General features: G+C 48.8%; 4 protein-coding genes across 4 annotated transcripts; 1 reads left to right on the top strand and 3 right to left on the bottom strand.

Annotated features, from left to right (window-relative positions):
* Positions 1-393: 393 nt before the first annotated feature.
* On the bottom strand, positions 394-2952 carry TRUGW13939_03079 (uncharacterized protein; the record flags this gene model as incomplete). Its single annotated transcript, XM_035486265.1, has 11 exons — positions 394-499; positions 555-596; positions 651-676; positions 746-769; positions 1227-1254; positions 1486-1691; positions 1747-1902; positions 1957-2065; positions 2130-2524; positions 2585-2701; positions 2758-2952. The coding sequence occupies 11 exons, from the start codon at positions 2950-2952 to the stop codon at positions 394-396; spliced, it is 1404 nt and encodes a 467-aa protein (XP_035342158.1).
* Positions 2953-3462: 510 nt separating this feature from the next.
* TRUGW13939_03078 (uncharacterized protein) lies at positions 3463-5193 on the bottom strand (the record flags this gene model as incomplete). The annotated part of the gene is made up of 6 exons (XM_035486264.1): positions 3463-3579; positions 3641-3872; positions 3921-4595; positions 4655-4909; positions 4965-5029; positions 5092-5193. 6 exons carry the CDS (start codon positions 5191-5193, stop codon positions 3463-3465), a joined length of 1446 nt encoding a protein of 481 aa, XP_035342157.1.
* A 1771-nt stretch (positions 5194-6964) lies between these two features.
* Positions 6965-11103, top strand: TRUGW13939_03077 (uncharacterized protein; the record flags this gene model as incomplete). Its single annotated transcript, XM_035486263.1, has 2 exons — positions 6965-8739; positions 8802-11103. 2 exons carry the CDS (start codon positions 6965-6967, stop codon positions 11101-11103), a joined length of 4077 nt encoding a protein of 1358 aa, XP_035342156.1.
* Positions 11104-12052: 949 nt separating this feature from the next.
* On the bottom strand, positions 12053-13249 carry TRUGW13939_03076 (uncharacterized protein; the record flags this gene model as incomplete). Its single annotated transcript, XM_035486262.1, has 4 exons — positions 12053-12119; positions 12184-12494; positions 12569-12775; positions 12830-13249. 4 exons carry the CDS (start codon positions 13247-13249, stop codon positions 12053-12055), a joined length of 1005 nt encoding a protein of 334 aa, XP_035342155.1.
* Between the last annotated feature and the right edge of the window lie 484 nt (positions 13250-13733).

Below are 13733 nucleotides of genomic sequence, written 5' to 3'. Positions count from 1 at the left end.
GTTATAAGGCTCAACAACGGTGTCGGAGACCTTGGGGGAAGGCATAACGGAGAAAGTGGCCATCATGCGGTCGGGGAACTCCTCGCGGATCTTGGAGATGAGGAGGGTACCCATACCGGCACCAGTACCACCACCGAGCGAGTGGGTGATCTGGAAGCCCTGGAGGCAGTCGCAGCCCTCGGCCTCACGACGGACAACATCGACGACCTGGTCAACAAGCTCGGCACCTTCAGTGTAGTGACCCTTGGCCCAGTTGTTACCGGCACCAGACTGGCCGAAGACGAAGTTGTCGGGACGGAAGAGCTGGCCGAAGGGACCGGCACGCACCGCGTCCATGGTGCCAGGCTCCAAATCAACGAGGACGGCACGAGGGACATACTTGTTGTTGCTAGCCTATACGTTATAAGTATATATCCAAATGTCGAGACTTGGGATTCCACACACCTCGTTGAAGTAGACGTTCATACGCTCCAACTGGAGGTCGGAGGTACCATTGTAACTAGAATCCATCAGGGTTGGTTCTTGAAATTTTTTGACAATCACGTATCACTCACACTCCGGAGCCATCGAGGCCGTGCTCGCCAGAGATGGTTTGCCTGTACAAGGTCAGCCAAGGTTTTTTTTATCCCATTGTTTATCTCCCAACTCACCAGAAGGCAGCACCAATTTGGTTACCCTATTGAATGGGTAAATTTATTTAGCCATTTCCAACCCCAGAAATCGAGAATATTTGCCGTATACTTACGCACTGACCGGTCTGAAGGTGAACCTGTGGGCAGAAATGTTGGGTTAGCAAAGCCAACGCAGCGAAAATAAAGTGGGGGGTAGAACGGTCAGGGGCAGCCCAAGACGCGTTCGAAGCGGGCAACTTACAATCTCACGCATTGTGATGGATGTTTCGCCGAAAAGGGTGAATTGGGAGACGTGGTTATCAAAGAAGAGGACGAGACAATGAAAAGGGACGTTGGGAGAGGAAGAGAGAGGAGGAAGAAGGATGAGTTGGTCGGGTTGAGAGCGGTCAGGAAGCAGCAGGGCCCGGCCGGTGGTGCGGGCATCGAGTTAATCAACAGAGCTTAGCCTGATTGGGTATAGTGCGGACCCGCAGCTAGGAACGTCAACAGCATTTTACTATTTTAACTCTTAAGAATTAAGGGGCTTAAGGATAGACGATGATAACAGATGTACGCTGTTTCGTCTGATTTTCAACCACATGAACACGTATTTACCTGTGCTTGAGGTGTGCCCCATGAGAAACTGGGGAGGAAAAAAAAATTAAAAAAATACGCTATTCCAGGACAGGACAAGTGCACTGGAGCAGCGACCAGGTGTTTGCATATACTACTACGTAGTTGGTTAATACTAAATAACTCAGTTCGCTACTGCTTACTACAACTAGTCTTGGTTGATTTGGATATGCTAAGACGACGCCGACATCCGATGACGGCGGCATATACTTCGTGATCTCATTAATTGTACATATCTCACCGGGCAAAGCTTTCCACCACGCGCTCACTGTCGCGCGGATTCTCGAGCCAGGAGCCAAACTCATCCAGGCGATCCTCCTCCTCGTCGCGGCCCTCGGCCATGTCTTCCAGAGCCGCACGCTTCTCGTTCGTCTTTTTGAATTTCTCGGACCCGTCAGAGATGTATGCCACGACCTGAGTTCCTCCGAAAAACCGGCCGCCCATGACCTTCAAAAAGATGAGTTCGTTGGTGATCAGTGAAGCTGAGAAAGGGGTCACTCACCTTGACGCATTGTTTCGCTGCCTCGGAATCGCTGAAGCGCACTGTGACCACCCCATCGGGTTCTTTATCGTAAAGTACAACATTCGTTATTTCTCCAAGCTTCGAACACTCGTCTCGAATGTCTTCCTTGATATCTAGAATGGCTGCGGGGTCCTCCTATTTAGCCGTTAGTTTATTGCCATATGTAGTAGAGAGGAAAATAATGCGTACATCAATTTCAGCGAGCGTAAACATGTGCTTGAGCACCACCACTTTGCTCCACCGCGAGCTAGTTTCTGGCAATGCAGAGGGCTCGTCATCGTCCCAATCGGCAAGTTTACTGTTGGCGATTGTCAGCATTTTCTTTTGAGTTTTAAACAAGAACATGTAGAAGAAAAACCCACCTGTTCAACTTTTGCGTCCTCTGAACAATCTTCTTCTTATCCCGGTGGCTAATGGTAGTCGGTACTTCCTGCTGGCTCTTGAAAGAAAAGTCCGCGAGTTGGACTTTCATGGGGCCGCTGGGCCCAGACTCGCCCAACCGAAAGTTGGAGTCGTCCAACATCTGAATGGCGAGCTTGACCGACTCGGGCCTGAAGTAAACAACCAGAACTTCGCCTTTGAACTTTCCTTCGTCGTCCATGTACATCTTGATTCGCGGCCGGCCGCTATCGATCTCCTCGGCAATGACGCCGCATTTGCTGAACACATCTTGAATCTCTTCGAGCGTAGCATTGAACGGGACCGAGGTCACATACACCGCCGTATTCACGCGAGCTTTCTTTTGTTTTTGGCCATTCTGTGGAAACAAATGTTAGTTTGAAAAAGAGAGAGAGAGAAAAAACATGGATCAGCGCACTTCATCATAACCGGGCTTTTTTCGCTTCTTCCTCAACTGTGCGGTAGTATCTTCACTTTCATCGACACCTTCCACTTTGTACGCCTGTCGTTGTTGTTCAAGGAGCGCATCGTCGACCTAGAGACACAATTTAGGCCCAGTTTTAATAAACAAAGAACAACCGGTACACATACTGTCTGCACCCATCGTTTCAGCGTACCATCATACTCAAACTCCTGCCCATCCTCTGTCTCCAAAATGAACTTGTTGTCAAGCTTCGAAAAGGATATTCGCGGGTCGCTGTCGAACTCTGAGGGATCTTGCGGGAAACCACCACCTGCTGCGGCCTCGTCGGGTGTCGCGCGCGCGTCTGGATTGCGCAGTGACATGCTGCTGCTGTTTATTTTGACAATATATGCTCTAGTTTGTGTGCGTGCGCACGCGCGCGGGAGTGTGTGTGGTTGGATTAAACAATTGTTTGGAGTTGCTGGGACGGAGGAGAGAAAGTAGGACAAGTGGTAGCACTGCGGCGAGCTTGAACGAGGTTGAAACTACTGGGTGGGGCCGCGTCGAGGTCTTCCAGAATGTCAACGGCAGCTTGGTGCAACCACTGACTACGTACTTATAAACTACAATTTTCAATAAATGACTAGACTACTAAGTTTATTCTGCACATCTGTTTTGTCATGTCTTCTATTTTGGGTATCTAGTCAAAAAGTAATATAGAAAAAAAAATGGCGAAAGAACGTATTAAACCCCTACTGTCACAGGAATAAATCCAAACCTGATAAGGCAACAATTAAGTGACTCACAATGTGCATGTACAGCCCAAAAAGAGAAAAACAAGAAAAAAACCAGGTAGTACTATTAACAAGCACCATCAATACAAGAAAGTTTTTTTATGCTTTGGTCTCTTGGATCGCGTGCTCGGCATCAGAGCTGATGGATTGCTTGCCCGAAGGGACGGAGCTATCAGAGGTGCCGATCACATCACGGGTGATCTCGACGTAGTCATACTGTGATTTTCTTGTCAGTAATCAAGGTTCGAGTAGGTTTGTGTGAACAGAAAAAACTTACAGCAAACTCGCCGATCTCGGCATCGTCAATGCCCATGATCTCGTCCTCTTCGGAAGAGCGCAGGCTGAGACCGGGAATAAAGTTCATGATCATGAGAATGATACATGTGCCACCGAAAGAATACACGAAGCCAGATACAGAGTCGGCCAGTTGGTAGGCCAGCTGGATGTAGTTGTGGTTGAGCCAGCCTCCCGAGATGGCGGTGGAGCCGTCGAGGTGTGCAATGTAGTCACTGTCTAGGGTTAGTCTTGAGAGTCAAGAGTGATCAGGTAGTACATACGCAGCAAAGAGACCAGTGAGGAGGTTGCCGACAAAACCGCCAATTCCGTGGACAGCAAAGATGTCGAGGGCGTCGTCGACACGCAAAACATACTTGAGCTTGGTTCCGTAGTTGCAAGCGGCAGCACCGACAATGCCAAAGATGACAGCAGACCAAGCAGGGACAAAACCAGAGGCCGGGGTGATGGCAACAAGACCGGCGATGACACCGGAGCAGAAACCAACGGTAGACCACTTCTTCTCCAGACGGTAATCGAGGAGACACCAGGTCACACCACCGACGGAAGCAGCCAGGTTGGTAACGACGGCAGCCATGACAGCACGCAAGTTGGCGCTCAGGGCAGAACCAGCATTGAATCCGAACCATCCAACCCACAGGAAAACGGTTCCGATGACGACGTGAGTGACGTTGTGAGGGCGGTAGTTGAGCTCGTGAGTTCCATGGCCGCGACGCTTGCCCAGCATGAGAGAGTAGGCGAGTGCAGCAGCACCAGATGAAATGTGCACAGGAGTACCGCCGGCAAAGTCAAGACCGCCCAATTTGTATACCCATCCAGACGAGTTCCACGTCCAGCATGCAATTGGATCGTAGATGACGGTGGACCAGACGAACATGAAGATGACGCAGGGAAGCATGCGGCCACGTTCGGCAACAGCACCGACAGCGAGGGCAACACTATAGGCTTGTTTAGTACTTGTCTTGTTAGATCCGATGAACTTTGGAACAAGGCTTACGTGATGGCGGCGAACATGCCCTGGAAGATAGCAAACAACAGGTCAGGAACCTTGGTGCCTCCAACGGAAGGGGCAGCCAGGACATCCTTGAAGCCAAAGTTGGCCAGGTCACCAATGAACGTGCCACCGGTGTGCGAGAAGGCCAGCGAGTAGCCCCAGAAGAACCATTGGAAGGAGATGACACCGACGGACATGATGGACAGCCAGATGAGAGAGAGGGCGGACTTGCGGCGAGCCAGACCAGAGTAGAAGAAACTGATTTTGCGTTAGACAAGTACGTGTGTGTGGCATAGCATGGCATGTATCTTACCCAACCCCTGGAATCATGAGCAAGACAAGAGCCGAAGAGGTGATGACCCATGCAATATCGCCGGCCTATACCAGCACTCAGTCAGCAAGACAAGACAAGCCAGGATACGTTTGTTCCAAAAGCGTACATTGTAAAACAGGTTGAGGTCGTCGGTCAAGGAATTGCCCCCTGTTGCGATGGTCCCGTTATAGGGGACCAGGAGCACATAGTCACCACTGGAGTCGGACATGGCGGTCGACTTGGTTGCTGAAGAGAGGTGAAGTCGTGAAGCTGCCAAGTGATCGCAATATTCTCTCTATCGACAAGAAATGCAGTCTCTCTCTCACGCAGCGAGTCAAGGGATTTGCCTGCTGGGAGAGAACGAGCAGCAAGAGGGCTGATAACATTAATATATACAACGAGGCGGGCCCCACCCTGGAATGCCAAGAGATAACAGATCACGGAGCGCGCGCGGCCAATAGGCAGGCGGCGCTAGCAAAGTTGGGGGTGCCTTCGGATATTTGTTTGCCAGCTGCTAGTTCGGCGTCTATCGGCTGATTGATCATTTTGGGCGAAGATAGTGTGCAAAGGCATTTATAATGGCATTTCCTACATATACCTGCACATGCATTTATACATGTACATATAAATATATACGCATCTACACATACATCTCCCACGTTGCTGCAAGTGGAGCCGTCATGTACCATATCGGGACTAGCGCGGTACCTGACAGCCTTATCTCGCCCTTATCTCGTCCAACCAGCGGCCGCCGATGCCCCAGCGTATCTCCAGTAACCATTATGATTTCTTATTATGTCGCGATTCAATTCACGATTACTCGCAGCCTTTGCGGGGGGTTGGTCCACTTAGTCACTGACTATGTGTGTTCTGCACGAGGCTGACGTCCATGGTGTAATTAGATGGAACTATTGACCTCGTACAGGACTCTGCACGCCTCCCTGGTCTATCACTGCGCAGGACTCGGTGCTCAATGCCTGCTTGGAGCCATCCATCCGTTGGCATTTTCTTCAATCTTCTCTCCTCTTTATCATTATTAGTAGTAGTAATAATAATAGTAGTAGTAGTATTGTACTATTGGCTCGTAAAGCTTAAACCTGCTTTTAATATCGAATATGCTGCAGATAAGCATGTTTGCCGCCATTGGCCGGGGCTGTCACACTTTCGAGTAGCCCCGCTCGCCTACTTCCAGCCAATCGGCTCTTTTGGCTCGAGTCGCTGTAGATAGCATCCTTTTATTCATGATGTTAAATGCTTTCGTCAAGGCTGAGTATAGATTAGATTGTTGCCAACGGAATTGAGTACAAACAACATATGCCAGATATACACGTCATTATTATTAATGATATTATTCTCGCTTGTTTTTGTAGTAGTTGCATTTCCACATGTCGTCAACATACCCGATGAGGAAACCACCTTCCAGCTGCAAACCAACAGCAATGCTTAAGTAATTTATATATATAAAACCGAGAATGCGACGATCTCCCTGTCATCTAAGATTAAAATAACGAAGTATCAGCGTAATTGAGCCATCATATGATAGTCGCAGACTGTCCAGCTCTTGCAAATGAGACAGCTTCTCCAAGTATACTCGGCAAAGATTTTTAGTGACTGGCAGCTTACAATATTAATAATTAGCACTTCGTATGTAAATAACGTTCAATAATAATAATAATAACAGCGACGCTGACTGGGCTCATAATAATAATAAGGCCTAAAGCTGTGGCCAGGTGGAGCCTCATTTCCTATTACATACTAGCGCCACCACCAGTACGGTTAGGCCGCAAGTTGTCGACATGGACGGCAAACAACAGGAAGAAACCGCCGCCAGAGCTGTCGCAACCCTCAGCGAGACGCCTCGTCCATGAACCACCCCACCGCTTGTTTTTATTTGCTCGTGCCCTCGCTGGGATAGCTTCACCGGCCGCGCCGCCACGCCATTCACTCGTCCATGTGCTCGCTCATCCCTTCTCGGCCACCTTGACACGACCATCGAAGCCATGGAGGGCGCCGACATCATTGTGCACAACGATTCTGACGGTTCTGGCTCTGGCGACGAGTACGTCAATTCCTCACCGTACGTCGTCCGCTCGACGTCCGATCTAGACGATCTCGACGTCCACCAGCAGCCCGCCATTACCTCGCCCCCCCTCGGCGGTTCTGTTGGATCCCTACCTCCTGGATATACAGCATGGCCAGCCAGAGCCACTGGACGACCACGAGGGAGTAGCTTGGTCGGAACTCCAGCTTTTGAGAACGGCGTTCTTCCAGATGGCAGCGTTGCTGCCCCCGAGCGACTGCAGCGCCCACCGGGGCCTGCAAGAACCCCCTCCAATACATACGCTCCTCAACGACGCCCTCCGCAGTTTATAAATCTCCAGAATGACAACCGTCGCGCGTCCTCCGCCAAACGGGTCCCGCGTCGCGACCCAAACGCCCAGTATCGCGCCCAAGAGAAGGCCTATGTACAAAGGCTACGGGCCAACCCGCAGGCATGGTATCAACAATTTACGGATTTTCAGGGAATGCCTACTATAGAATCGGACATTGACGACCCTTCGCCATCCTCTGAAGTGCCGTTCGAGGACGACCAATACGATCCGGATATCCAGCTCTTCCTTTCTCAGAACGAGAACCAACCAACAATGGAGGAGTTGAAGAACCCCAAGAACCAGGAGCGTCTAGAATGGCACACCATGCTGGCTTCCGTCTTAAAAGGAGATGTTATCAAGCAGGAGAAACAAAGGCTGATTGGCTCCACCGAATCCGGGCGATCGTCTGCCATGAACAGTGAAATTTGGCTTGGTGTTCGAGCAAAAAGATGTGGCCGAAGCCTCCCCTTGCAGAAAAAGCTCATCGAGGATGCGCGGTTGAGTCTGGGGCCCATTGTTGAAGACATCATTAATTTTGAAATCAAAGGCGAAACGGAAATCGGGAAACCCGCCATTGAACAAGTCGAAGATGTTGTTGCCAAAATCGGCAAGTGCGATTACCTTTATCCTACGAGGAAAGAAATGGTGACTGCCAACCCCAGAGCTGCTTCTGACCAGTTTGAAGAGAGCTGTGATGCTATCATTGCTTGGCATAATACAACTCTTCTGATCAGCACCGAATTGGCCATCCTTCAAAGCTGGGTCGGTAATATCGATTTGGATTTCACCAAGCCTCGAACCAAAGCCTACAGTACTGATCTGTCCGATGACGGCTCATTCTTGGATCGTATTATGAAGGAAGATGGCCTCAAGACTCTCCAAGGCGACCACAATATGATCGATGGTATTGGCGAGATCATTAACAAAGCGAAAAACACTCTGATCGACAACGCAGAGGCCTTTTCCAAACGCCATCTGCCTCCGTATATCGAAGAACTTTTGACCCTCATCAACTTCCCCTCGCGATTAATTCAAGAGATCATCCGCGTCCGTCTTTCGTACGCGAAAAAGATGAAAGACCCTGCTCAGCAATCACCAATCCTCGTTGATCAAATGATCTCGCAATTCCAAATCTTGATGAAAGTCGCCGTCGGTATAAAACAGCGTTACCTCGTTATTTCGAAGCCTGAACCCGGTTGGGATCTGCCACCTTGCATTGATGAAAATTTTGACACCGTTGTTGTCGATGCCATGAAATACTACTTTCGGCTGCTGAATTGGAAACTAAATGCCAACAAGAACACTTTCAAAGAAGCTGAAATCTTGGAGCAAGAATGGGGATTCTCGAATGAAATCGGCCGCCAGCTCCAGGGTGGCGACATTGAGGTTGCCGAACAGTTCAGGTAATTTCTGACCTGATAGCCAGTACAAGTAATCCACTGACCCCCCCTTTTTTTTAATCTAGTGCCTTGACTGCCAAATCCTTGCAGCGGTTGATGGTTCACTTTGAACGGGAACTCTCGCCACGTGACGATGAAGATCCTGTTGATATGGACAAACGCTATAAGAATTCTTTGGACTCGACTCGCGTCCGCCAGCGAAAGCTTTACCGTTTCTCCCGCTTCCTTCGGCAACTCTTTGAAAATGCCACCGAGTACAATTTCAGTGCGGATATTGCCGAGGAGTTTTTCGAGGCTTTATTGATCTCAGATCATTTCCTTATCACATCAAACGATTCCGTTGGACAAAAGGGCGTCTACCTGATTGCTCACCATTCTTTATGGGACCAAACTGTTGACATTCAGTCTATACTTGGTACATCTTTTCGCGAGGAGGATGTCCCTAAGGACCCTGCTTCCTTTTTCCAATACATCCTGGTTGTCCGTCCTGAACGTCAAATCGCGTGGTCTGGCAAAGTAATGGAAGTTGATGACCTGGAGCACCCAACTGATGTCCGTCTTGGAAAGCTACGTCTTGTAGCAGATGGTACACAGCAACGACTTGTCAATGCGCGACTCGAGCTAGCCCAACTGACCAACATTCAACTCGATATTGCTATAGAGCAGCGGGCGAACCTGGGACGAGTCAACGCTGAATTGAATAAAATCAAGAAAATTTCGTTCAAATTGTCCATAACTATTATGAATAGTGTCGCTATCATCAGACAGCAGCTCAAGCAAAAAGCCATTGACAACACGGAGCTGATCCAAGCATGCTATGCATTTGCAACGGAATTTGGTAAGCGATCGGCAAATTACGTCGACACCAACCGACGAGCCATGAACAGTGCGCGATTGGTTGAGCTGTCTCTTGAATGGGTATCCTTCATCTGCGACGATTGTGACGCGTCGGATAGAAAGACATTCAAATGGGCCGTTGCTGCTCTTGAATTTGCCATGGCCATTACCTCTAGCAACCATCTACTGTCGATGGATGATAACCAGTACTCTCAGCTCAGGATCAAGGTGGCTGGTTGCATGTCGGTGTTGATCTCTCATTTTGATATCATGGGTGCCAGGTCAACCTTGGCAGCTCAAGCCGAAAACAAACGCCTGGATGAATCTCGGACCGGCTCCAGACGATACGGCGGAAGCAGAATTCTCAGCGACGAGGAAGCAATGAAAATCGTCGGCGATCAGCGCCTCGTACAGATTGCCACTCTCGAAGACTACAGAGTGGAACAAACTTCAAAGCGGAAGGCTATGGGCAAGGTGCTGGAGGGCTCAAACGAGGCAGACCGATCACTGACTGTCCTTTCATCCGCGGCAACCAATGTCAGTCTTCGGTGGCAACAAGGCCAGTTCATTGGAGGCGGGACATTTGGCTCTGTATACGCCGCGATTAACCTGGATAGCAACTTTCTCATGGCAGTCAAAGAAATTCGGCTGCAAGATCCTCAGCTCATTCCTGTCATTGCGCAGCAAATCAGAGATGAGATGGGTGTTCTTGAAGTCCTTGATCATCCAAACATTGTCTCCTACTACGGCATCGAGGTTCATCGTGACAAAGTATATATATTTATGGAATATTGTTCTGGTGGGTCTCTAGCAGGCCTACTCGAGCACGGCCGCATTGAAGATGAGACGTTCATCATGGTGTATGCACTGCAGCTACTAGAAGGACTGGCCTACTTGCACCAATCTGGAATTATTCACCGTGATATCAAGCCCGAGAACATCCTTTTGGATCACAATGGAGTTATCAAATACGTCGACTTTGGAGCAGCTAAAATCATTGCCCGTCAAGGCAAAACTGTGGTCAATGGTGACCCCCTCACTAAAGGTTCTGCCCTTAAAGATGGGAAGGCAGCCAAAGACCCCCAGAGAAAGAACCAAAAGACCATGACCGGAACACCCATGTACATGTCTCCTGAAATTATCCGAGGAGACATGTCGGACTTGATTGAGCGGCAAGGCGCCGTGGATATCTGGTCCCTTGGCTGTGTGATCCTCGAGATGGTCACCGGCTGTCGCCCGTGGTCATCACTTGACAACGAATGGGCGATCATGTACAACATCGCCCAGGGAAACCAACCCCAGCTACCCGACCGAGATCATCTTAGTGACATGGGTATCGACTTCTTGCGCCGTTGTTTTGAGCGCGAACCCACCAAGCGCCCTACAGCGGCCGAACTTTTGCAGCATGAATGGATAGTCTCCATCCGAAGCCAAGTCGTGCTAGAACCCCACACACCGAGTAGTGACGGTGGGGGGAGTATGACCAGCTCGGCTGCTGGTAGTCGGCAAAACTCGAGTGCCTCTTTCTAACTGTCTCAAAAAAATCAAAAAAAGAGTGGGAATGTTGTTTGTCCCTCATGCATCCTGTTTCTTCTTCTTTTCTTTTCAATCCATCATAAACACATGATACCCCTTATTCTTTTGTCCGATTGGATGTACCTTTGCATACCACACCGAACAGCCTGATTTTGGTTATGTAAATCGGGCTCTCAAAAGTGTGAAGATTTTTATATATACACTTATTTTACATGTAAAGGCGCGATGCCGCCTGGCCTGTACACGATTTGCTGCCACTTGTCTTCTTGTACATATTTGGTCAAATCTTATTTTCATACTGATCTCAATTGATGATATTTGATCAGGAAATCAGCTTTCAACCCTTTCCCTGTACATTCAAGGTTGATAGATATAAGTGTACAATGGATAATTTTTGTTAGTTTCAAATAGATATATATATGTCAACTGGTAGCATTGCAATGGTATAAACTCGATTATTCGTAGAAACAAATCTTAACTCGAAAGAGGACATGGAGTATCAACTGGTCAATTGTGATAACATATATAATTCAAATATGTTTGAGAAAAAAAAGCTATAGGCTATACTTATGTGTACCTATGTGTGCATCACATATCAATCCATTGCCCAGCACTGTCAACTGTTTTAAATGAAAAAAAGAAACATCATAATCGGGTAAATAGTAGAAGAAAAAAAGAGAACCGTGTAAGCGCCTCGTGATATCCGTTGAGAAACCGTAAACCCAGAACCACCAAATGGTAACACAAGAATAAAAGAAAACAAAGAAAGTTTCGAATCAATATAAGATGAGAAATGAAAATCATTTTGTGTCATGAAAGAAGAGAGAGAGAGATGTATGGCAAAGGGCGGGTGCCTAGAACCAATGTATTAACGGCGCTTTTTCTGTTTTTAATCTGTTCGCAAAAAGACGCCGATTATGGCGGAGAGATGTTCAAGTATTGATTAACGAAACTCAATTGCCGGAGCACAGCCACGGTCTTGGACGTGTTTGAGCTCGAGTTGTTGGTATCTAGAATTTTCAATTAGTATCTGGTTTCATAGTGCCTTTCTGTGGAAGGAGAAGAGAATCATACTTTTCGCTTTTCGCATGGAAATAGATACCACTGATGGTCCCTTCCACCTGGTTGAAGCATATATAGTAAAACCCCTCAAAACTCGCCCCAGTGATCTGGCGCACGCGGTGATCAGGCACAAGGAAATACTCCTTCCAGCGCATAAATAGATGCTCTCGCTGGGCGAAATTCCGATAGGTAAAGTTGGCCTTCTTTGCCTGCTTTGCCAACGGCCTCCATGCCGGAAACCGGGCCCAGTGCTGCATATCTGTTTTTTCATTGGCGCCCCAGGTATCGTTTTTGGTTTGAAATGTGTGCTTCGTTCCGATGATCTCCCCCTCAAAAAACGTGGTCAGGGTGGGATGATCCGGGGTAAGCCCTGTATAACGGCAATGTTAGCTCAAACCGTAGGTAATCGGGTTTCTGGTCCAAAAAAAAAACAAAAAAACAAAGAAAACTTGCCTTTTATGCGGAGATAGCCGCATAGATATGATTCCGCCATGTCGACATGTTTGATTTCCACGTCTACATAGTAAACCTGGGAGTCGGACTGCTGAGTGCCTTCGAATCTGCTTCCGGAGCGCAAAAAGGAGGATGTGTAATTCGGCAAAAGCTGGGAAAAGTTAGCAGAGGTGACAATTGGCTCAAAATAGTGCATGCGACGTACCCGGACATTAGAGAAGTCATAGTTGAGCGAGGACGAGGCGGATGTAGACGAGACGACGGATGACGTCGCAGAGCCGGTCGGGCTGCTAGACTGATCCTCCTTGGCCTCCAAAGGAGAGCTTTCCGGACTCAAAGTCGTCGTCATAAACGCATCCTCGTCGCGATTTTTCGTCTTCGGAGAGGATTCTTCTATCGCAAACGGCGCAGCATCGCCTGAGCCTTGTGTGTCTTCTTCGGTGGTGGTGGTGGTGGTGGCGAGCTCGGCTATACCATTTTGTTGCTGGCGCTCCTCTGAAGCGACTGAATAAATCGTCGTCTGTCTGACAACCTCGGGCGGGCACGTCGCGTGTGCTATGGGCTCTTCTTCAGCAATCGCGCTCGCAGCAGTCAGGACAGACGCGTTGTCACTCGGCGTCGGCATCGGGATGGATCAGAAAGATGACATCGGAGGGGTGAAGCGCCACACAAGCATATGCAGGAGGAAGACAGAAAGCGACACTAGAAATTTGCACACAACACTCAATGTCGCAATGGAAACTGAGGGCAATCGTTCGGGTTCTTTGCAAATAATGATCTATTATCGAGGGAGGTTGTTGGGGCCGAACGGATGAAGAGTCGGGTTGTCCGTCCCCGGCTTGGGTCATGCGATCGCTTTCCCCGCGATCGATCACCTCAGCCAGGCCTTACGTTATCCCGCCAAGACTGCACGCTCGTAACGTTTGGGATGATGGATCAGGTCAAATCATAATGCATCTAACTAACAGGGCCCCTTGAACACTAATTGCTGTGCTTCACGAGCCATACGTACATCAATGTGTATTCACTACTGTGCATTCTTGATTGGTTGGCGCCCTCGTGTACGCCTGTTTCAACTTTCAACTTCCAACTTTTGCCACTGAAATCCA

This window comes from Talaromyces rugulosus, chromosome II (genome assembly GCF_013368755.1).
Source record: "Talaromyces rugulosus chromosome II, complete sequence".
In the NCBI taxonomy this organism is placed as follows: Eukaryota; Fungi; Ascomycota; class Eurotiomycetes; order Eurotiales; family Trichocomaceae; genus Talaromyces; species Talaromyces rugulosus.
Note: the sequence above shows the minus strand (reverse complement) of the source record. Positions and strands in the feature narration are given on the sequence as shown.